General features: G+C 34.8%; 1 protein-coding gene across 6 annotated transcripts in view; it reads right to left on the reverse strand.

The window, feature by feature from the left end:
• The window catches only part of diaph2 (diaphanous-related formin 2), a 501,500-nt gene that overhangs the window by 285,819 nt on the left and 189,406 nt on the right, over positions 1 to 26,275 (reverse strand). For all 6 annotated transcript variants that reach the window (XM_066715009.1, XM_066715013.1, XM_066715012.1 and 3 more), the window contains one exon: positions 21,495 to 21,609. In XM_066715009.1, the coding sequence (XP_066571106.1) occupies positions 21,495 to 21,609 (115 nt within the window). The remainder of the gene's footprint in view (positions 1 to 21,494; positions 21,610 to 26,275) is intronic.

Below are 26,275 nucleotides of genomic sequence, written 5' to 3' on the forward strand. Positions count from 1 at the left end.
TACAAATATGTTTTGATGGTACACAGAATCCTCACATAGCCATTATTATTATGATTATGATTATGATTATTATTAATAATAATATAATACTAATACTAATAATAACAATAATAAACAGATACGTAACATATCCAATATAATAATAATAATAAAAAGGAGATTATACACATTAATCAATATGATAGTCAGTCCCAAATAGCATTGCCATGGGAACACAAGACATGGTCCTTATCAGGAAACAAACAAGGTGTATAGAATTACTGAACACAAAGTGATAGCCCACATTCACTTCCCCATTCAACTATGACTAATGTGGTATTTGCATGGTCATTTGCTTCAGCACATTAAGGTTATTATTATGTTCTCTGCTTGAATTTTCTAATAAAAACGTAGTTTGCATGTTTACATCTATTGATTTCCTTAGCTTCTTCCTGACAGCAATGGCTTAAAAACAATGTGATTGTCAATAATAATAATGGAATGATTAGCAGATATCGAGAACCCTGCTGTTGAAATGAAAGGCTCCAAAAAAAAGCATGGCAATTAAAATGTGTTATTTTAGAATGGGTGAGTTGCCTGTTGTTTGTTAAGTTATATCATGGAATAAGCGTACTTCTCAACCAGTAATAACCCACTAATGAGCAAGTATCCACATTCACAGAACTAACGATACATAACCAGCCGGTTATAAAATTGTTACATTTTCAATGTGTATTGCTTTGTTACAACTGATAATTGGATGATAGAGATTGTTGCAAATGGGTAACTCTAATTTTGTACAGTATATGTTTCACATCTCCTAATTAATCAAAGCTTAATATATGTACAATCTTGTGTTATTATTCATACGTGCTGAACAAAAAACAGCTGTAATTTTAATAAATACACTAACACATACTGTGTTTAACATGCAGTATAAATGCAAGTTTTTTTAATTACTATAAAAACTCATATATATTCTGAGAGAAAGCAAACTTTCCAATTAATGAAATAATAATATCTCATGAGACTTCAGGTTTTGCTCTACAAAACCAGGAAACTAAATCATTGGTTAGTAAATATTGGCCAGATAATATTGGCCTCACCCATTCTCAGAAGAACCGAACAGCCTTAGATCTACAGGCACTGCCTTGCCATTTGTTTGCATGGCAACACTGGTCAACCTGGTCTGAATATAAAGATATGATACTGGGAAGTGGTAGAGCAGAGATGTGAACCTCCATTTATTATGGAAATTCTTGTGGCGTCTACAGTGATGTAAATACAGGGGTACAGTCCATTACATGCTTAGGATTATTTTCTCTCCTTGTATCTTGCGTTGCTGGATCAGTGCAACAAGGTCATTTCGCTGCCAGTTACTTGCAGTCTCAGAGGAGACTGATATTAAGGCTATTTACTCAACAGCACTTTTAACACATTATATTTGGGGGAACAAGAATAAGGGAGCAACAATAATGATACAGAATTACATTATTTTGAGTTTTCCCTTCTTCAGTTTCAGAAATGCTAAATACAGAAATAACTAACAGGCATGAATACAGAAATTGAGTTTAACAATGTCTAAAGCAATACTGTCCAGGTAGGTTAAATAAACAAACATAATTAGTTTCTAACCTTTCATGGAACAATAACTGAAAACACATATTTTCTTGTGGGGAAAACGGCAGGAAAAAAATAGCCCACATGGTAAAGTAACTAGTGTGAACTGCCAGCACTCACCTAACCTGAGAGTTTTAATTAATGCAGTGTGGATAACTGCGGCTAAATTGCATAATTGCTGGCAAGCAGCAATTCTCATTTTTGATAATGTGTAAAATTAATTTGGCCCAAAAAAAATAATAATTTGTAAAAGACCCAGATTTGCTGAAGCTTTAAGAACTTGAAATCTAGTCTTATTCAATTAGAGTCCAGATGAGGTTAAACTGAAGGAAGAGCTTTTCTGTCCCCCCCACTCCACCCCATCTGGGATTGGTTGCTCAACAGCAGGATTTCCTTAATTATAACAGACTGAACAATGAGGCACGAACCGGCTTCACGCCAGGAACAATATCGCTATTTAATTCCAGGACAAGGTTCCAGGCTAGCTTGCCCCAGTGCAAGGTCCCCCCCTACTGGTTGCATTATAGCACTAAATAATACATTTCAATTGTGCGGTTAAGTGATGATGGCAATACAATTCAATGACCTGCAAAATGAGACAGTACTACATTAAATTTCATAAACTCTAAGTTTATTATTTATTATTTATTTATTGGATGATTGTGTCTGCCAATAAATAATAATAATAATAATAATAATCATCATCATCATAATGTCATATGCAGATATAACTTATCTAACAACACTTGCTTGTACAATTGGCTCCAGTCCCAAACCAGCTCTGTTGATGAGGAATTTGTTTTGCCAAAGGTGTTATGACTAATTAATCAACATAATAACAAAAAGATACACACAAGATACACACCACTTTATAATGCTTTTCACATCAGTCTTTAAAAACACGTTATTTAACTTCTCTTCACAACCCCCAAAACCACACCCACATACACTCCACCTACCCACACAACTGGTGAACTATTATTATAAAATGAACACAGCAACCAAACTGGCACTTTCTAAGAGCCACCTACATCCAAACACAATTTCAGATACTTGTGGAATCCACCTGGACTGACAACTTTGAATAGTCAATAGTTGCCATGGGAATAACTGAATATTGCAAGCTGTGGCATTAATAGTTAATGTTTCAATATTTTGCACAATGATCTTTATGATCCGCCATTGCAGTGCAAATGTAAAAAAAAAAACTAAAAGCTAAAACAAATAATAGTCAATTTTAGAACCATGTCAACTTTACAATCGTTATGAAGACAAGTATTGGATGGACTTCAACAACAACAACAACAAAAAATGTTTTTGTACTAACAAAGCAGCTATGTTGCATTCATATAAAGACCAAGGCCATGGTGTAACACACAGTGACCTTTTACGTAGGCTTACAGCAGCAGTCTACAGATCATCATCATTTTTTTAGAGGCTGTGAGGTGTTACTGATATCTGTCAGTGACGAGACCTCGTCTTTCCTCACATGGCAACTCTAGTTATCATTCCTGCTTCAACAAACAGACCGGATCATATTCAAGTGTCTAAATTCTAAATGAATATGTGAAAAATTTAAACAGAGTTAAACGTACGTGAGAATATTAATGGCATCAACTGTTAGATATCTTGTGACTACTGTACAGTTTTTCAAAAGTAAAAAAGAAAAAAAAACATGCAGTATTAATAAACCCAAACGGATCTTTTATCTTCTTTTTTCTTCATTTTTATTGACAGTACAAGAGACTTGGAAATGAACCATACCATAGCTGGACAGTTTTAAAGCCACAGTGTCCTGCTATACAATCCTCATACAGCTTTCAAATGTATAGAAACCTTCTTCAGATCTGGTCTACAAGGGCCTCCCCTTGATTTTTATTAAACCTTAACTCTTAATTACTGAATTAAACCAATTTTTAAGACAACTACATCAAATTACCCTTTTCCAAGGCAAATAATGTGGCTGGTAATTCAAACAAAGTCCAAGCCAGCTACAGAGGTATCTTTCAAGTAAAAACATGAAAAAGAAAGTACTCTTTAGTCTGTTCAAATCAAGGTGTATAGAGTAGAAAATGTTTCCCTTTAATTGTTCTTGAGCACTGCAATATGACCGATGAAGAAAGGTGTTATACGTCTCTGATATGGAAGTTGTGAAACATATTAGATTCTGAGGCTATGCAAGAAAATACAAAGGCAAAAATCCATGACCTTAAGTGATATGTGAATATTTGAAAGATCCCAGCAAATCACATTCAACAAGATGATCTGACATTCTAATCCAAGTATTAACTATTGACTCTCTTTACAAACACCAATAAAATAATAATAAATGATGCCTTAATCCCATTTGTGTTCCCATAAACTCCAAGAACTAAGAAGACTCATCCATATTCTACAGACACAGTTCCAACTGCACTCCCTTCAGGAATAGCTCATTTCAGTATGGCTTTGAGAGAATAATCTTGTTAGGAACATTACACTTCCCATATGGGAGTAAACCACATACAAACAAACACAGATCACTTAATACAGCTGTTTGCCCTGTTCTTTTATTGAGCTTCTATTGTACCAAAATATTTCTGTAAAGAGGCAACTCCTATTTGCCATATCCTCTGGGGTAAAGCACTGCCAGCATCTGTCAGGACATCTGCCTTCTGTATTCACAGATATCACAGCATCAGACTAATACAAACTAAACAAATGCAGGCATGCAAGCCAACAAGTCTTTAGCTTCTCACGTGTTAACAAAATATTATGCTTGCACGTTTATTTATCTCAAAACAGATCATTTTAAAAGACACATATGCTTTACATTGTGTTGTCAATAAAGCTTGTCCTAAAGTTTGTGATACCTGCTGTCTTGAAAAGGGTGGAGTCTATGGAGTGTATGCAAAGGTTTCAAAGTCTCCTCCATTTCTTTCATTTAGCTAGAGATCTATGTGGTAAATATTATGTAGACACATCATTTGAAGGCAATTCTGAACATTCTGTATTAAGATCTTTATTTCAAGGATATTTACCAGGGACAACTGTATAAAGTTTACATAGAGACAGAGACATAGACAAATATGGATCTCATATAAATCATGTATCCTGCATAATATATATTTTTTTTTTATGTAAAGACAAGAAACATTTGAGTGTGTAAATATTTTGGTCCATGTATGATATCAATCTCCAATGTTGTTTATCACTATTTTATATTAATATTTTTCATTTTTCATTACATTCTGAAATAAAATTTGACATTGCATATTGCTTTCATCATAGTTTAAATATCAGTTAATTTAGAACAATTTTAATGTTTACTCTTATACTTTTAATCTTTGGAGACAAAAAAAAAGATAACTAGAAACTCCAAAACTATTCATTCCAAATTGACCAACAGGGAAACATGGTATTATCTGTAAACCTCACTGTGTTTTCTGTCTTAAGCATTATTAATTAATTTCTAGTTATTACTTGCTCTGTATCATCCTATGGGACAGAAGCAGAAATTTTAGCACCGGAAGCAGTGACTTCCAGATTATTGCCTAACCTCTTGGGTGCTATTCTTTCTAACAAGTTTATCGCTAATCTCACCCTTTAGGGACATTCACTTTTCTGTTAATTGTGCACCACCAGAAGCCCTTATTAACGTACGCACCAGTACTCATGTGGCAATGACCATGCAAGCACAAAACTTGTAGAGGAAAAAAGAGCTTTACTTGTTTCAACAGCAAGTAATTAGCCAGATATACTGTGCAGGAGTCATTAAAAATCGTTCTTATCCATCAGCTTAAGAACTTGCCTTATTTCTTATTCTCCGAGTTTAAAACAACAGAGCCTTTTAATTGATAACTTCTTGAAACAAACGTCTTCAGCTAATGAGAATCACTATATAAACTGGAATAATGCAACTCTGCATATCCATCTTCCTTCTTTTGCTTTGCTTTAAAAATAGAACACATTTAAATAACTACATAAACTGAGGGTCATTAAGACAAACGGATAACACATTCCTGATCCAAAGTTGAAAAAACCCTGAGCCTGCATTTATATTCATCGACAAGGTGTTCTACTTGTAGAAACTTTCCACACATGTAATAGATAAACAGATAAAGTAATCCAATAACATTTTGAAGGAGCTCGAACCCAAAGTAGCTGCCCGTGAAAGAGATGTACCAACCTTTTCCTGCCGCACACAAATGAAATTATCCCAGGGGCAACAGGCAGAGATGGCAAAGGAGAGAGAGAAGGAGGCTAGTTAATCATGCACTACTACTAAAACTACAACAACTAATAATCATAATCATCATCATCATTATCATTTGTATACATATGAACAAAATGAAAAACATGAGGTACTTTTGCTCTTTCTATATGCTAACATTAGGTCCCCAATAAAGGTAGACAGTAAATCAGAACCTGAGCAATATATAAGGCCATAAATATGTCTGAAGATCTTCCGAGTGCTTAAGTAGCAGTATCAGGCAGATTTTCCTTGAGATTAGTTTCAGAATGTTTCTAGAGGAAATGGAAAGAAAGGGAGGATAAATAAAACTAACAAAATAAATAAATAATGTGAAGAAATGATGTTGGCAATGGAGGGGAAATGTACGCATGGGATACCACTACTGAAAACAGTTTTATAGCTTTGTTTTCACCTTTTGTTTGAGAAAAAAAAATGAAAGTAAAAACCTTATATAACACAACACAGGCATTTTACTCCATCTCTGTAGACTTCTTTATGTAAAGTTGAGACAAGCTTCCTGTTTTGACCTTTACAAAAAAGTAGATTTACATAATAAGAACTACTGCAATCTGTGATGGAAAAAAACACCATTAAATACACTTCTATATACTCATACAGGAAATACCAGCTGAAACATAGAAAGTTTTTGTTGTATGCTTTGTTGTTTGTTTGTTTCTTCTGTTTAGTTTTTCATTTTTGGCTTTCACATTTGCTTTGCTAATGTAAAATGTGATATAAATAAATAAATCAAGTAATACCTGCCTAATGTCATTAAGTTCCCCGAAAGTAATGTATGAAAAATGTGATTGGTGTCCCTGTGTAGCCTGTGGCTTTAAAAAGGTTAATAAGCTGATCCTGCAACACATACGAGAAGGCAAGGAGCAGTCTGCATCTGCAGCCTTTTTAATTGAATGGAAAAGAGACAAGAAATGCTCTGCAGACAGAAAGATGACCAAAGGCTGTTGTTACAAAGTCTTTGAATACGAGGACCGAACTGGCTTCAGTAATCAGCACTGAAGGTGGCCAATTTAAATTGACTATTTTTTAAGTTGATAGTAAGTCATGAGCAAATCTAAAAATATCTTCGTAAATATGCAAATGGTAAAAGCACTGCATAATGCATGCATATTTGAGCAGTGACATGTGTCTGCTTTTGAAAAACACGGTAATGTAGTTTCTAAACACTAAGTTTGTAAACCATACCCCTGACCGGTGAGTGACAATTTTGGTCAGGGTATAAAACGTGTGATTTTCTTTCACATCACTGTTTGTTTGAAAAGCACAGCATGACTAGTGCTTTAAAGTTCAATACAGCTGTGCTTCTTTAAACAGAGGAAAGGATTTTTGGAAAGTCAAACAATAGCATAAAACTTCATTAAAACATGTATTGTATTTAAAAGGTGGAACTGTGGCTTCAACGTTTTCATCTGTTATAAACTTGTAATATGTTGGACTTTTTTAAGGAAACGTTTATAAAAAAAACAGCAAATGTTACATATCAGAACAAACTTTACCTTTAGGCTTAAGCACTGTATAATTATCAAAATATACACAACATTTTCAGATTTGACTTGTTCTTTTCCATTGTTAGGAGGGAAACAAAACTGCCTGCATCATTTCTACAAAAATGAGAGCAGCCAAAGATCAAGGGTAAAAAAAACATATTCCCATTTAAAAAGTGAAAGCACACAATTTAAGCTGAATTTTCATTTCTATGCCTATTTTGCCTGCTTTTTAGTAAAGACGCAGACTGAAAGGAATCCTCCGATGTGATTGGACATTGAAATTGCAGTGCTTTGTGGAAAGTATTTGAAATACTGCAATCAGAGTAACAGGCACTGCAATCCAAAGGGAGCCTGTTAAAAGTGCAGCAGAAGGAAGCATGTACGGCACATGGCAAGGAGCTGAGTAACGGGTCTAAAGATCTTCTCTTCTTTCTCCCACTTTCTCTCTCTATTCTTTCCTTTTACTAGAATTGTGTTGTCATCTCTCATTCTACCCAACATGTCAGCTAAACGTCTCTGCAATTTATTTCTCCTGAGTGACAACAATGTCCCAACTGTAAATCCATATGTTATCTAACTGCTGTAAAAATCAATATTGTTTATATTCAGTGAGGTAACATCTTGAGCTTGACCCATTCTAATTGATTGTTTACTGAGGCATGCGTCTGCACTAACAAATTCTCTTTGCAACACAACACTCCGGCCTGTAATATGTCATAACAGCAAAGTCTTGTCACATATGGCAACCCGTCCATCCATACCAGTAAAGAGCCAGCACTGGCTCTCCAAACAGATTGCCTCCTTCAAAGCCTTCGTATACTGCAGGGGCCAAACCAATTTCATTTCCAAGGAAGGGTGGTCCCAAAGAGCTTCAAAAATAAATTAAACCTGAGGAAATGTCAGGAAGAATGTTAAGTTGTGGGGCTGCATATCGTGCATACATTAAAAAGAAAAAAAAATCCTGTGTGTCATTTTATTATTTAATGCTTACACTACAACTTGAAAATGTAGGTGTGAAAGGTGAACCTACAAATGTGTATAAATCAGTAAACCGAATTCAAGGCAGTACAAAAGTATACAGTTTATTACCTACAGTAATGTCACTCACATACATTTGATTGTGTACATACAAATCAAATCATTAAGAAAAAGTAGTCAAGAATAATGGACAGTTCTTAAATTGTAGTAAATGACCTGGGATGATATTGTCATACGCACTGTAGGACAAAAGTAATTGGTCTCAGGAATAAATATCCAATACAGTAGCCAACTAGATTGTTTGTTTCAGCGTCTAACATTGCTGTCAAGGCTGTAATTGAATCACACATAATGGATGTGATTGAAGCTCATATTTATCTCCCCTAGTGAGAAAGACCAGCAGAACTTGTAATTTGTGAGCCTCTTTACTTAAAGAGAAAAATGATATCTTCCTAAATGAAACCAATTAGGTAGTCTTCACGGCAATACATAACCATTAAGAAACACAGTCACACTAAACGTTTAACCCAGAAGTACAGACAATTAAATATTTAATAAAACATTGCATTATATGGGACTGTGTCAAATTTCATGATTCTACTTGTCCTTAAGACGTCACCAACAGTGTTAAAGGATATCGATGTGGACATCCTCAAATAAAATCACTGAGTACAAGCAAGGAGTGGGTAGCACACTCACCGATGGCTTTACCCTAATATCATTAAGGAATCAAAACAAGTAAGCTATTTCATATTATATTGTCAGGTGTATATGAACCCTTTAAAGGGGACAGAGTAGAATACCACTATTAAATTAGTCCATCACTTCAGCATGTTTTGGTACCCTATTTCTGAGCTGCTTTGCACCCAAAGTGAAAAACCATCCACAAGAACAAAATACATTGTCTCTGACCCTCTAGTATTGAGTTCTGAGATCCAACCACAAACTCCACAGTTCAGCCATAGTGTTAGTATTGGATGGATAGCCTGAATCATCCCTTCTATTCTGCCTACTGCAGTTACATGTTTTGCCATTTGGGATTTATTTTAAGAACCAACATTTACCATATAGTACATCCATGTTTATGAGAAAAGGGGACAAATCCTTTACAGAAGATAAAGCATAACTCTGGCATAACACAATGTTAAAACAACTGTCTTTCATTTTTAGTAGAACATGTCATGTGAGTGGTTTTCAACACTGATATCAATTAAATACAACTGGACACAACCTTTGTGTCAGATCTGACATGTGTTTGATTTTCAGAGCCGTGAGTTTGGAGTCATCTCTGGCTCAATACTGAAAATTTTAGTTGAAGAATATTTTTTGGGATTCCCATGTTGAATTTCAGACTTTGTTTCTGCATCTGTTGACAGCAGGTGCTGAACTTAGGAACACAGCCCATTTGACACTGATCCACTTGAGTACCACTGATGGGGCTGTTTTTCTTTCTGTGTTTAGTTTTTTTTTTCACATTCTTTCATGTGTTAAAGTGTGCCTGTACTACCAAATGCCAAGCTTCCTTTAGTGGTCTTCAGATCTAGAACAAAAACATTGTTCCACTGCAGAACCCTCCTTGAATTATGGAAGTCTGTTATTAGTAAAAGTACAAAATTCTCCATCAGACTTAACATTAGAGACAGAGGGCACCGAACCTCCAAAATTCCAAACACTTAAGAAATAATAATAATAATAATAAATAAAATCACGATTACAATATTAATTTCTGGATTAACACATCAATAGCGTTTGTTATATTAATAAAAGCATGATGATTGCCTCGAACAAATGCTCCCCAAAAAGACTGGTTATTCAGGTGCATATTTAGGTAACCAATTTTTCCAGAAAAGCAATGGATTTATAATAAGTGTCCGATATTTCTCACCTTAGCTTTGACACACTTTTTATGTTTTACCCTTTCATTAAATGCAACGTAGTGTTCCCTTTATGCTTTCAGCACAGATTACTATGCTGTTCTGTGCTTCAGCCATTGCACACTGATATTAAACTTTTATAAGGAAAACCATTGGGCTTTCAAAGGAAGTCTCCAGTTATATGACTCTGTCTCCTATTTATTGTTAGGCTCCACAACAGAAATCAAATCTCCTGTCTGAGCCTTATGTATAGCAAGGCCCAAGGGGATTCCTGCACTTTAATGTTTTTTTTTATTTGTTTGTTTGTTTTTCCCAAAAGGATGACATTACAACTGTGTGCATCTTTTCATTCCCTTTTTAATGTTTATGCATGATGTATTGAGTTAACAAAAGAATCAGTAATGATCACTTCATATATGTTCGTGGGTTAAAGTGACTTGCGTACTCTTGAATTGATTTCTATAAATAACTTGTTTATAAACCAAAAAGACAAATGTTTTATTTAGTTAATAATTCCTCATGGGCAAAAAACGTAAATTCTCAAGTTTCCAAATAATGGAGAAACATGAAAACTTTGTTAATAAAAAATAAAAACCGCAATTATCATAATTAATTAAGATTTCCTTCAATGAAAATGGAAATGTGAAATGTCAAGACACTGGAATCAGCAGAAGAATACTTTTTAGAAAATTCAACATAAATGTCACTTTTCAAATCCAATCCAATTCAAATACCTTGCTGCTACATATATAGTGTAACAAATTATTAATACTAATACTAATACTATTAATGATAGAAACATAAAATTAAAACAAATACAAATGAATATCCATTTAACCCATTATGTCACTATTTTTTCATGTTATGTTAAAAACTATATAAATATATTGAATTATAATTATTTTATGAAAATTATTGGATGTACTGGAAAAGGTGCCTGGTCTCTCTTCTCAAACATTCAAGGATAAGTCATAAGATTTTTCTGATTCTATTTTTTCCCCCAAGATCAGGTGGCTTTTTCTTTTATTTTTGTTTATTTTTATTTCTTAATTTTTTGCTTGCTAATGCTTTTCCGCAACGTCTTCCTGAATCCCCTAATACATTGACTCAGGAAAGATTGTTCACTTGTCTGTGCTGTGATGGCATTTACCATAGATAATACATTTTAAACAGGGAGACAGTGTGCCTTGCACACAGAGAATACATTACAATATTGCATTGAAAATAGGTGGGAAAAAAAACCTTGAATCCCATATTCAACATTCAAGAACAATCTTACCAGTCAAAATATCCTAAGATGTTTTTTTATTTTATTTTTTCCAAGGGGGTTGAGGAATTGTTGATGACAAGCTCTATAATGTTGTAAGGTAAACAAATAGCTATCCTTAAAAACAATAGCATAATTGAAATGTCTTATTACTCAAACTGAATTAATGCATAGCAAATGACAGTGATATAAAGTACTCTAGAACTGAACTACCCATAACTTTCTATTGATATTAGTTGTTTTCTTTGCCTGCTTTGTAGTTCAAAGCAAACATCTATCTATGATTAAACCTAAACTTTCAATGCAGAGATACTATTAAAAAAAATAAAAAATAAAAAAAGAGGGGAAATTACATTAGCTGCAATGCTATCTAAGTGTGAAATACTAGCTTCAGGCATGTGTAAACATGAATACACCTTACTGAATAAGTAACTGCATTAATGCCTTGTTTTGTTTTTTCTCTTCCTTGCTCCCATCCAGTATGTATATACTAAAACACTCACAAACACAAAGTGGCAGCAAAATGGGGACAAGTGAAAATGTAATTAGATAAAAACAAAGAAAGGAAAAATCAGCATAAACTGCTAATTTGCTAGTCTGAATAAAAATAAATAAGATCAATTATTTAAATTTAGGGAACTGTATTTACCTTCTTAAAAGAAAACAACAGATATGTTTTGTTTAATTGCACACATTTCTCCTCAAAATTAAATGTATAATTATGATGGACAATTTCTTAACATACTGAGGTAAAATGCCAGTAAAACATAGTGACTGCAATATTTAATAAAAACATTGTGGAAGCCAATTATACAATTTACAATATACTAATTAGAATTAGAACACTGTTTATTAAGCCCCATGTCCAATGCATCTGCATCTGAAATTAAGCATTAAGAGTATGAGAGCATACATTAGCCCTGGCAGTGACAGAGCAGTAGTTCCTGCAGCTGAGAATGAAATAGCACTTCTGGTGATTAAACCTACACTGCATCAAGCCAGCCAGCATGCTTGCCTAGTGTTGAACTGCATGTCCTCAGGATCATACCCAAGTGGCATTAAACACAATCAACAGAAAGACAATGTAAAAACATGACAGATTGTTTGCTTTCTTAAGACTATAGCTATTAAAGTTGCAAAAGTGATCTGCATTAAATACGAAAATTAAATTTCTGAAAATTAAGAGAAAGTGCACTGATCAACACCCCCTGTATTGCAGATACGGGCCCCTCCAAAGTATACACATATTCCTTTCCCCAAAAGCTCACTGTATCTCAAAGAACAGAATAAATTGAACGTCCAGGCATTAAAAGCGGTCGTCCGCATTAAACAACATCCTGCAGTACTTTGATTTTTATGGCAAATTCTTATTATGCATATGCATAACAATGTGAATAAAATAAGCTTTTAAAAATAAATAAATACAAACACAAGAAAGATGTTTGATACATTTAAGTTACCGGTTACAAATTAGATTCCTTTTCCCTTGAGTGTTTTGTTTTAAATTGCCTGCACTATAGTTTCCCTCTTAATGTAAAAACACTAATGGCAGTAATAATAATAAAAAAGAAGAGGAAAAAAGTCTGTCACCAAGAGGCAACTCCTAAGTCTTCCCAATATTGCTGAATATGATGTAAAGCACACTGTGATAGACTAAATAGGCCTCTTCTGCCCACAATAGATTAAAATCAGTGGGACATCACAGTTAGGCATTATTAACTTTAAACCACAGGAATCTCTAAACACAGCACACTGGTGACTCCCTCTATCCAGGTCATCCCCTGTAGCCTTCTTTTGCACAATAAACTAATTAGAAAACATTAATATTTAAACACATCGTTTCAGTCCTTCTCTGATTTATTGCATGTTTTATTAAAATATCTTAAAGATGAGTAAGTAAAACAGTTGACCCCGGGAGAAATGGAGTAGGTTAGCTGCAGAAAATACACAAATTAGAATAGGGTGCTCTTGCTTCATGAAGATAAATAGTTTCCATCTACGAGGGCAATTAGAAATTATTACTTAAAAATGTTTCCCATTTGTATGAAAATGCTTGAAGTCTTTTCTTTATTCATATGTTGATGTTCCAGTGCTGTAATTCATGAATGTGATTTACTTGGTCTCAAAATGATGATACTAGTATGCAGTTTTCTTCGCATTATTAACAAGTATTCACAGCCCAGAATGACTCTTTTGCTCATTTTAACTTTAGCACTTGTGAAAATAGTACAATTTTCTGTTGTATTTTTACATTAATAGCACAAAAAGACAGTCTAAAATACAGATGTGCTCAGAGGGGTGCAAGCAAGATTATTTTTTACGAGCATTTAAAGCAAATTCCAAGGAAAATCTCAAGTTTGGCATCTGCTTTCAGTACAAATCAAGAGCATCAACAATAAACAGCTAAATTCTATAGGGAGTAACAGCAAGTCATCAAACTCACTGTGCCAAATTAATTCTCTAAAGATATGTATTTATTTGAATTCTGCCTTCAGTAATCTATTCAGAAACGTGATGAAATAAATCAGAAACGGTTGCCTTGCCACAGCTAAAAATAAATTGTATAACAGAAACTTGTTTAATAACCTCAGACTGAAACTTTGTGGGGAAATACATAAATAAATAAATAAATAAATAAATAAATAAATAAATAAATACAAATAAAATAACGCCCGCTGATTGCTGAGTGGGGGCATAAAAATCGTTGGGAAGGCCGTGTTCTTTTTTGGGGGGTAATTGCATTTACCTTTCTATAAGGTAACTGAACTGACAAATGCAACACAGGACCCAGTTCCCTTCTGGAGGCTCGCCAGGCAACTGTTAGAGGGAGAAAGTCACAGCAAAGCCTTTTGCAAGTTCACACTGGCAACAGTACAGCTAGTACCACGAAGCCTGCAGAGTGCAATTGTCAAAGACCAGCTGCACGAGACAGCAACAAAGTGGGAGTGCTTTTGATCACAAATCAGTTCAGCCTAGTGTTAAAAGACTTATTAAGGCATTATTAGGGAGCCACAGCCAAAGCTAAACACCCACTGCTTCGATCATTACTGCTTCTAGAAAGGGAATGGAGCTGGGTCATTATTTTCCTGCTTGTGCGCTTTGTAGCAGGGATGCAGGCGCTGTTGGTGACCACCAGCACGTTCTTCAGCGGAGGCTAATGTGCCCGCTGTGCGGCAGTGCGAGAAGGTGGGTGAAAAGTGACTGATGATCACAAGGATCAGATCACCTTGCCTGAGTAACAGACGAGGAATGAGCCAACAATCTGAAGATGACAGGTCAGCCGGGGCGTTTCAAATGCGACCTGTAAGAAAGGTAATGCTAGGCTTCCTTCTGCTTTTAGAAGATGAGACGCATGTGGAGAAAGTGGGGCTGAACCTCTCCAAATGGCACTAGAGATCAGGGTAATAAATGTCTGGAAGCAACATATTTATAATCAGAACACTCCCATATGACAGCAGTGTGTTCTGTATTATATATACATCTGAGTAAAATGTCACACTTTGTTGTTGTTTTGTTTGTTTTTTCCTTCAGACGTCAAAACAACACTTCTTTCTGATTAATACTTGTAAAGCCTGTCAGGAATTATGACATTTTTGTAAAATTCTACTACAAAACACAGGCACAAATTAATTCAAATATGCAAAACAAAAAAACTAAAAACTTTAATCTGGTGTTGTTATGGTATGTTGTAATCTTCCTGCACTTCAATAAAAAATAAATAAAACAAGATTGTTTTTTGCTTTTGTAAGAGAGTCCTATAACTAAAACGAGATCGAATCTCGGCAGAGATATGGAGTCCAAAAACAGGAGCTTTCTGTCAACACATTCACCCCATTGACACTTGACTTGCATCTATATTATTCATTTCTTCCACTTACTGTGGCTTTAAATTAAGGGAATCAAACAGCCTTCTTTCGCATAACGTTGTTGAAAGAAAATAATGACTTATGTTGCACATGATTCAACAGTATTTCATGTTCCAATTATATATAATGTGTCACTCACAAACAATGAAATTAAACTTTGATTTATGACTCTGCATAGTTCTTGTTTATCCATTATTGTATTTTCCTTCTCAGAGACTGCATCTAAAAAATGGAGCTGTGAAATAAGACTCCTCATTCATTCTAAACCACACAACAAACTGAAATCATAATTACAAAGGTGAAATCTGCATTATAGTTTGTTATTAATAAAAGAAGCCTGACATAAAGGCCTAAATCTAACATAGGCATACATACATACATGTATATGGATAATGTGTTTTATTTTTATTTGGTTTCCTGTCATATTGATCATTAGGCTTTACCAAGGCCAAAGATCTGTCTGTGAATGTTTTAGAATAGGTCTTAAAAATGCAATCGTAAATTCTCTGTATAGATCATCCATTAATAGTTATCAGACACCCAGAAAAAAACTTTTGTAAAAATTCAAAAACATGGAACAATAAAGCAACTATTAAAATTAATTAGTGCACTATTCCTGAAACAAATGGCTATAATGTGAAAATATCTTACCTTAATTTACAAAAAATATGCTTGTTTTAAGTAAGAAACTAGGAAGAGAAGGTATTAAACATAATATTTTTTAAATGCTTGATTTATAAAGACATTTATAGAGACTACAGTAACTAGAACAACAGATGCAGAGCATAACTAAAAAATAAGTATTGATAAAAGGCGTTTTATTTTTATTTTAAACTAAATACATTTGTTTTTTAAAATACAAGGCTTTTCATACCTGCATACAGACTGATTTATACATTTCAGGTCATATTTAAGCCATAAATCATTAAGATGTTCAATATGTGTGCAAAAAAAAAATCTCTTCTGTCAAAAGAAAAGTTACTTTTTCTTCTGCAAAATCTGGGTGCTGCTGAGGGTGGGCTCATTAACAGAGCTTTTGAGTCATTATTATACTGGAAGGCTCAGTGAAAAGTGTCCATGACCCTTAGCTGTAGGGTCAACTGTAACCTAGAATTTCTCTCTTTATATAAATTAAGGCTTCAGTGACAGGCCAATTATTTTAATAAATCTTCATTAGACCGCTCTTTGGTGTTTCTTAACCAGAAAAATTATCACCCTTTCTTTGCACATACCACTCAATTTACAGCCTCTTGCAGTCCATCTAGAATAATTCCGAAACGGTTTTGTATCACTCCATCAGAATGCCATACAGTAAGTGATAGTATACGAGATGAATGGTCCCCTTTGGATCCTATTTCACTGCATTAGAAGGCATTGTCAAGCAGATTGGTGGAGTTCTGTCTCCAGTCTAACGCACATAACTTCCAACTGAAGCTGAGATCCGGTAGTGTTTTAGAAGCAGCTGCCACGCGCCATTTTACTTTAACATGTACAATTGAACACCTTTTGTGTAGCAATGGAATCTGTCCCAGAAAAGAGTATTGTATTTTCTTCACAATTTAAATCCTACCACTTAAAAAGAAATAAATATATGTGCTTTAGAATACAGGCACATAACAGAAGCTTTAAAAAAGAAGATAATAACTTAGGGGGGATTAAAAGAGCAGGAGAAAACAGAGTCAAATAACTATTTCATTGCATCTCGGCAAACAAGCAAACATGAAAATCTATACAGCTCAGATAAAAAAAAAAAAAAAAAAGTTTTCTTGCTCTCTCCCACACTCTCCCTCCACAAATGCAAGGTCTTCCAGTCTTTTTAAAACAATATACCTGCATGTGCGTGCAATGCAGAGCGTGCATGTTTGTGTTTGTGGTGTGGTGCTGTAGCGTTGCCTCGGTGGAGTTAAAGAGATGTCAACCTTTTTGCTTTATTCCACTCTACTGGTGAAGGTGATTAAGAAATATAAGATCTAGCCAGCGGACTGCCTTACCTTCAATAAAACCTGAGGTGCAAGGCCAGAGCCAATTTAAGGCTATCTGAAGCTGAAGGTGGGTTTCATTACGAAATATGGTTACTTTACAGCTAGAGAATTCATAGTTCATCAAATATATTACAGAGAAAAATAACTCTATCTCAGATTATTTTTTTTAGTTTTTGAACTCAAAACTCTATTTTTGGTTATATCACTTACTGAAAGTGATACTAGCTTACTTAGTAACTGATTTGGTTTACTTCCTTATATATGTATGTATGTACCGTAAGTAATGTATGTACGTATGTATATATGTATTTCTAATATTGCCATTACATAACACATTTACTGAATGGAAACTAAGCCTTCAGATTCATTTTACTAGTAATACCTTATGGATTGTCTTTAGAAAATCCTCAAATTTACTGTATTCTAGTATATGGGATACAGGATCGACACTACAGTTGATGTGTTCATTTCTATATGTACATATTTACAATTTTCATTTTATTGCAGCAGTTTTCAAAATTGAATTGTCTCCGTCAGTTATTCCAGTCTGTTCTTTAATTAACTTATTAACCATTAATTTGAAACATCATTGCTTATTACACCTTGTAATGTGTTGATTTGATTCTGTAAATACTGGTTACCACTGTAAATACTGTTTCAAGTCTAATGCAGAGCCTGAGGTAGTTCATTTAATGTACCCCCAAAGGGATAATGCTCAAAACTAGTTGATCTTTTCAGGAAGGTATCCCCATCTCTGAGAATATATTTAGTAGTCTACATTGCCTGCAGAGAAAACCTATTAAAAAAAAAAAAAAAAAAAAAAGGGTTTGCCAACATCAATCTTATTCCAACTGCACAGTAAAGCCCTGCTACAAAATTGCTTTTCAAATGCAGTAGTCTGTGTTGCATGGTCAATCGACAAGTGCATCTTATTTGATCCCTCGAGCAGAACGGCAGTGAAACCATTGATTGATATAACAATGCAAAGAGTTTAGGCAAGGGAGTAAAAAAAATAAAAAAGAAAACAATAAAACAAATTTCAAATTACACAGCGGAACAGATTTAAGCATAAAAGAACAGCCTAAACAAAGAAAAACCAGAATTTCCCCCCTGCCTCTGTTCGGTAATGCAGAGCAAGTCTAGCAAGATGCACAGCCTCCCAGGTCAACACTAACCTTCTACTGCTTTACAATCTGGGGAGCTCTTTCACACATTTACGGGCTATAGTTAAAGCCCTGGGTTGAAAGCTGTGATATACATTCAGGTGAGATTTCTTAGACAAAAGGTACATTGTTTTTTATTTAAGTACATGGCTGATCCATTCTGATAAAAACTGGCTTACAATTAAATGCATTACAGAATACTTTTGGCATTAAAAGTTTGCAAACTGAAGATATATATGTGACACGAGGGAATGAATACACTATAGCTAATATTAATTAATATACTTATCAATATGTTTACATCCGAACTGCAATTGTTTTATGAAGCCCTTTGTCAATACTGGTATTGTACTGATACAAATAGGATGTTTTACTAGTGCTGCTTAGTACCCTGTACAATCATGTTTATTCCATGGTATCTTTTTTTTTTTCTTTCAAATTATCAAAATAATTCATACATTCGTTTGCAAACATGTTTAAGCTAGTTATCCTCATCAACATCTTAGTACAAATTAAGTGTTAAATTGGAAATTCACTAGGCAATTATAGGGCATCAACATATTTCTAACCCCCATGGGATAGCTCTTTTACAATATGCTTTTCACACTTTTTACAGCTTCTCTCTGTTGAGAGGACACGCTTCCATTGTCCACGGAACAATTAATTTAACGTTTTAAACACAGGCAAATCACAGAAATACGCAGTATCAATGGGGCAAACAATGTACTGCCAAAATTAAGGCACAACCTTCATGAAAAAATACATTTATATTTACTATTAACCTGCTTGTCAATATTTTATGACACCCAACTCTCCAGAAGCATACAATTTTCACTCTAGGAGAATACGAAAATATTATAAGAGACCACAGAGTCCTTTATACCACATAGGTGCCTGATATATAGTCATAGAGAAATCCGGATACATTCACGTCTAGCAATTCTTTCCATCAATGAAATGCAGTAGAGGGTAATTTTGTCCTCTACTGCATTTCATTGACTAAAAGAATTGTACAGAATTGACAATGTATGCAAAACCAAACAACAGAAAAAGACATTGCTTCAGAAAGAATATGAAACCTTTGTAAATGTCTAAAACCCCTTTCATCTTTAAGCCTTTAGCACAGTATACATCTTAAAAGTGTCCATTTATCACAAAGCTGTGTTCATTCTAATGCATGCTTTCAATGTGGGAAATGGACACATCTGGGCAGTAATTCGTGTAATGAAATTGTGAGAAATGGAATAAAAACTTTAACCAGACACTCTGCCAGCAAGGGATCTTTTACAAAATGTTCAATTTACTGCACGTTAACTCCTACGTGTGCCGTGCCACCTATTCCAATGTATTCCCTTTGTCACAAACATATGTATACATATATACAAACAATGTACCTCAAAGCAGGTTTGAAGTTAAAGCAATATTTACACCACACTGTGACTGTTACTGCCAAGATGGCAAAGAATATAAATAATACATTACATTTAGGAGATATTCTGTACTGTAACCAAGCCTGCAGGAGATATTGATGGGAATTTGAGAATCTGAGATGCTGTTCTGCATTCAGAGGTCCTTGTCATTTCTCCATGTGCTTAAGGAACTCATTTGTAACAAGGAGAAAGGCAACTACAGATGTGACTGATTGAAAAATATCTGAAGCTGTATTTAGTTACACATGAAGTTTTACCACGTTCGCAAAGCTCCATATACCTCTATTGCACCTAATGCTGATCTATGTAATGTAACATTAGATAAGGCACTGCAAGATTATTGCTAATTGGAGTCTTCTGAGCCAGCAGTTAAAACCAAGAGGAATGCTTCTTGTTATTTAGTGTTAGTTAATGGAATTTTCAATTGATTGTTTGCAACATTAATTAGAGATAATGTTTTATTCGTTTTAATTTAAAGGTTTTTAGTTCATTTGCGTGTTTATTTGTCTGTTTGCTTTGTTTGATAAGGGGTATTAATGTATTTAATCAAATGGCTCCTGAAGAGATTGATGAAAAAAATAAAAGATATGTATTGAGTGTCGTCTCTCTGACACATGTACTGACTCTAGTACACAGTAATGGTAAAAACAAGTATCTGAACTACATGGAAGTTGTTTTTGCCTTTTCCTATAACTGTCCTGTAGAGACAATCCTATCACTCCAACTGCCTGCCAGCAATTCATTCATTTGCACTATGTTACGGTTCTGCTGCTGCTTTTCTCGATTTGCATTAAGTGAAATATATACGAGAAAGCTTTCTGTTAAATTGCTGTTTGTTTCAATTTAACACAAGAGTTTATCCTTGTACGGTTAGACTGTCTAGTTGGATCTCTTCAGTAGAGAATAGTATGCTGACATCTGCCAACACACAGTGAAAGAGCAAAAAGATGCTGGGAGAGTCTGGGAATATCCACAGATGGGAAGGCTCAAAAGGCTGAAATTCAGGCTCAGAGCCTGACAGCCCCAGTGTTACATGGGATCCCCATGCAGTGCATTTTGGGAAATTAAAGCAGCGGGATACATGCTGTCAGAGAAATCAAATAGACTGGCATTGTCACAGTAAAAGCCACCCCCCAAACCAAGCCAGTGCTAATCAACAAGTAAGGTAAGTCAGACACTGGATGCATATCTTCAAAAAAGACCTTTAGCTCCCCTTCTTTTTTAACCATCTTCCAGAATGAAAGTGTAAACTAAGGGTGAATGCTGAATCACATATAAAGTACATTTATAAGTAGTGGAAGCCTATTTTCAAAAGCCACTATAATGGTGAATCAAATGCACATGCTAAACTTGTTTGTCTTCAGGTCCTATTTCATCAGGCAAAGATCTACACGAAATGTTTAAATGATCTAAACAGTTCTTGTAAATGTAGAACTGTAGAATGTCAGTAAAAACCTGACAGCTGTACTGTAGCACAAAAATGGAAATATGTGAGGCTCACTTCACCTTCACGTAAATTGAGTGTCTGTGTGTGTTGTTTAGTAAGCAGTCCGTGATCGCAGCCCCCCAGGACTTCAGGACGTGACGATGTGTTACCTTTAGTCTTCGAGGAGAAGGAGAGGGACAGCTGAGCGAAAAGATCAGGGCTCTCAAACTTCTCTTCTTTGACTTTAATCCAGAAACAGTTTTCTGCCATTTCCTGAGGCACAATCTGAAATTACACAGGAACTTAATTAAATGTTCAATCACTGCAACTCATTAGCATTCCTAAAACATTGAATACTTAACTGTTAAGGTTTCTCCATAAAGTGTGCAAGCATGTGTGTATAAAAATGAAGTTGGCAAAAGGCATATTACATATAATACATATATTTGTGATTTATAGATGCAATACAATGTCTACTCTGACTAATTTACTTTTACCGTCTAATATGGTTAATAACAAAACATGCATGCTTACATGCATGCATGAACAACAAAAACACATACATACTAAAATGGTCTTTGAGCAAATTAGCAATTCCCATTAATTGAAAGGATCTAAAAAGAATAATTATGAATATTAAACCACTGATTAACTCAAAAATTAAATATCCGTGTTATCAAATTCTCCAAAGGAAAATTGAAATCCTTTTTCAACTCACTGCCTATAAAACAATCTCTTTGTTTACAAGTGTTATTTTGATGTAGGTCATGTCAAGTGTTTCAGCCAAACAGTTGAACAGAGGAAATATGTATTGTTGAGTTTACAGTGATAATTGAGCACTATGTACAATGGCTCAGTTCTTTATAATTCCATTAATGACTGCTTTGAGTTATCGTTTTTAGAGAGAGCTTTATTCTGTAGCCAGTTAACTTATGTTGAGAGGTTTAGCCCGGATATGTCATTACTACTATCACAAGGAAAGAAGGCATTTGTAAATGAGGCAGGTGCAATGAAAGAGGCATTTTGTCTTTAAAACAGGTATTTGCTGTAAAGTGATATGAATATCCCTGCATGAAGTCCACTTACAGCTGTGCTGACAGCAGTGGCTGCTTATTTAACTGACTGAACATAAGAAAGGCCATCAACCAGAGGAGGCCGTTCGGGACAACAGACTTGGATGTAAAACCATGCACTTATGTTTTAATGAAGGAGACTCATCATCTATGCATATGAACAGCTTGCAACAAGACAAGACACCTATTTTTGTTGTTGTTGTATTCAGCAGGGGTGTTTCAGACCTATCCAAAATATTCCCACTGATATTTTAAATCTCTTGTAAAAGAAGCAGAACACTCCAGTTTCTGTGTTGCTCTGCAGACACAAACTTAATGTGAAAGCCATTCAGACTCCAGCAGATGAAGGCCTTACGAAATCAAATTAGATTCCATATACATATATAAAAAAAACGGAATAAAATACCATCAGTAAAGTACCTGGGCCATACAGCTCCAAGACGTTCTACATGTAAGAGATCTCCCTAAAGATGAGAATTCAACAGCACTCGTGTGCAAATAACATTGCCCAAATGAGTAAAATATGCCTTGGATGTAGTTGATCAGGTATAGATGGAAGAGGGAAGAGATGGCCGAATGACCCAATTTAAAACTAGAGGACAACTTTCAAATTTGGACATGAAAACTTTAATTAAACTGCTCATTTGTTATGGCTGATAGGTAAGTAGAGCACTTTCTCCTTTTCCTACGAAAGGGGACATTTTGTATAAATGATGCACTGGCGTATGCCAAGACAACCCAGATGCAGAGCTTATTAAAATACAGCATAAGATTGTGCATATTTACTTGGCCCATTTTTTTCCCTCCTCCTTTATAAGCTTCCTCAGAGTCTCATACATTTGACACATATGCATGTACCTAATCACTCCATTTCACACACACACAGCATGTAGTTCATATCTTATCCAGACCAGTCCCTCAGAACTAATTAGAGCACCTAACCCGCTATGCTGATAAACCACATTACTGCTGATAGCACTGTACAGGAGCAGCCCAATGTGCCTCATACCTTCACAAAAGAGCACCACTCTGGCAAGCCCTGGGCCATCCACAAATAACTTTCACAAAGTAATAAATACTTTTAGCCTTACTATTATTTATTTTTTTACAAGTGTACCCTGTTAAAGGTGCCTGGGATTTTTTTTTATTTTTTTTTAACTATAACTATTAAATAGCTATGATGGCCAGACATGTCCTAAAGTAATAATAATATTATTAATATTAATAATAATAATAACAACAACAAAAGGAACAATACCCTTGTTCTATTTTAACTGATGTAAAGCTGCTATCCTGTCCACAGAGGAGTAAGAGCACAAGTTCTTGGCAGATTTCATGCTGTTCATCGGCCTTAGACACAGACTGAGCAATCATTTACTTTTCCGTAAACTTGTTCCATTCCCAAGTGTAGGTGTTCTAACCGTAGGAGAAATTACATTACAACACCTCGAGGCTACAATCTCCAGCGTGGCTGCTTGAAAATCAGTTACATGCTAAAAAATTGTTTCCTCGCTTTATCGCTCCTGGCTGCTTTTACTTTCTATGCATGTTTTTTTCTTTTTTTATTGTTAGAGAGGGTCTCCAGTGGGTGATTTAAAGGAAAGCAGCAGAGGTTTTTGTTTTTTGTTTTTCCTTAATAAGAAGAAACATTATTATTTTATTTAAAAGAAATTGCTGTATTGCAATGATGGACAGGTAGCAACATTTTCTCTACTATAAGAAGACTTTTGCATCAGTTACTATTAGAAAAGATGAACATGGAATTTGACACTTCACAGTTCCACTAGCAGTTCAGCACTGCCACAGTTAATGAATGTGTGTGTGTGTATGTGTGTATATATATATATATATATATATATATATATACATACACACACACGCTATATATTATAATATAGCATTTTTCTTAGACATGATATGGTAGTGCTTTTAGAGTCATAAACAAGAAATACATGTGAAGTATCAATGGGGAGAGGGAGTTGGGTCATGACATGAAATGTATTTGGGCCCTGAGTTCAGGAAAGTCTTTAAAAATTTCAGAATTTATATAATAATTCACTCAATAAAATAGATTATTTCAACTTTTGGAAATTGTTTACAAAATTATAGAAATCCAACAGATATGATGAGCAGGCCACCATAGCAAGTCACACTTTCTCTTCAAAGGCCTGCCTATCATACAACTAAAGTGTTCAGTAAACACTACTGTCAAGAAATACAACACAATGGCAAAATGTAGATGCTGAAATTAAATCTATTTCATAGCACCTCATTGTTGCTAAACCGTGAAAAACGTAAACCAATTTTCTGTGCAATTAGACTGCTACACAGTTTTCAGACTCGAGAGGCAGTTTACTCGATGTAATTCAAATGAATTGCTTTTATATAAGGGACATAAACACATAATCATGTCTTGCCGTAGCCTGGCTTTTTTTTTTTTTTTTTGACGAGGATGATGATGATGATTTTTCTTCTTCTCTGCTGTCTTATTGCAGACTTGCATGCTTTTAAACAATCATTAAATAAGTAAAATGTTGCCTGGTTTCTTTTTAAATCCATCTGCTTGTTCAAACAATTATGGCTATATTAAGTATTACATGTTTAAAACTACAGCTAGAGTTTTTGCTTTTCCTCAGGTCGTTATGAATATTTATGAGGTGTGATGTACTGTGCACCTATGTCTTTCTGCCTGTCTATCTCCATCTCTCTATCCTTTTATACTTATATTCAAACTTTATATATATATATATATATATATATATATATATATATATATATATAAAATCTACTTATAACTACCTTGATATAAAGAGATAGATGTTTTTGTATGCATCAAGTGATAAATACCAAGTAATGGTTTGCAATTCTACAGTTTATAATTATTTGCACAGGGCAAAGATATTTTGTTTGCTATTGAAAACATACAAATTAACATTATATATTATTAGGAATCTGGCACTTGCTCACATCTAAAGTAATATAGTTAAAAACACAACTAAAAGCCCGGGTCTGCAGTCCTGAGAGGCAGCAGTAGCAGCTTGTTCTGAAAGCACAGAGCCGCCCTCGCTTCAGAGCGTCTCCAAAGCCACGCCCCCTCTATCACACATGCGCACACAGAGCAGAGTCTCAGCGCAGGAGGAGACGTGCGGGTGGAATCAGATTAGCTCACGTCTCACTCACAGGTCAGACATTACAATAATAACGAGCGTAAACATCTTATTTACGGTTATTATGTTTTTAAAAATAGTAGCTGCGGCTCCCCTTCCATTCTCGCGCTCGCTCTGCACAGCGTCAAGGTTCCCGCGGTGATGACGTGTGATTGTCTGCGCGAACAAGTTGCGCGGCGGTATGCAAATATAGATTGACTGACAGGAAGGACATCCTATCATTACATTCGGACCGAACGCAATGATTGGTCCAACCTTTTTTAGTCCTGTCCCTTCCACAGAAGATATATATATATAGACTACTTAAATTATTGATTTCTATCAGGATGTGAAGAGACTTTCAACCAGTATAACAAAAAATGTTTCTGGAAAAGATTGCACACCCTACCTTTAAGTTCTATAAATATAAGCATATTTAGATGGATTTCCAATAATGCAGTGGTGTTCCCATCTCTATTGTCATTCATGTTCAAAACTTTATATAACCCAAATGGGTGCAAAACATATGGAGGATAATTTCAGATGGTAGCCTTACAGCATTCTTATCCACAGTGCTGCAAGGGATTTCTTAAAGCAAGTTGAGATTAATTATTTTAGTCAATCTCATCCTTAAAAATTAGGGTAACACTTTATAATAAGATGCTGCTTATTACTGTGCTATTAATTATGGTTTAATATGTAACTTATATAAACTTTATAAACCTTTAATGA

Source organism: Amia ocellicauda, chromosome 10, assembly GCF_036373705.1.
Source record: "Amia ocellicauda isolate fAmiCal2 chromosome 10, fAmiCal2.hap1, whole genome shotgun sequence".
Classification (NCBI taxonomy): Eukaryota; Metazoa; Chordata; class Actinopteri; order Amiiformes; family Amiidae; genus Amia; species Amia ocellicauda.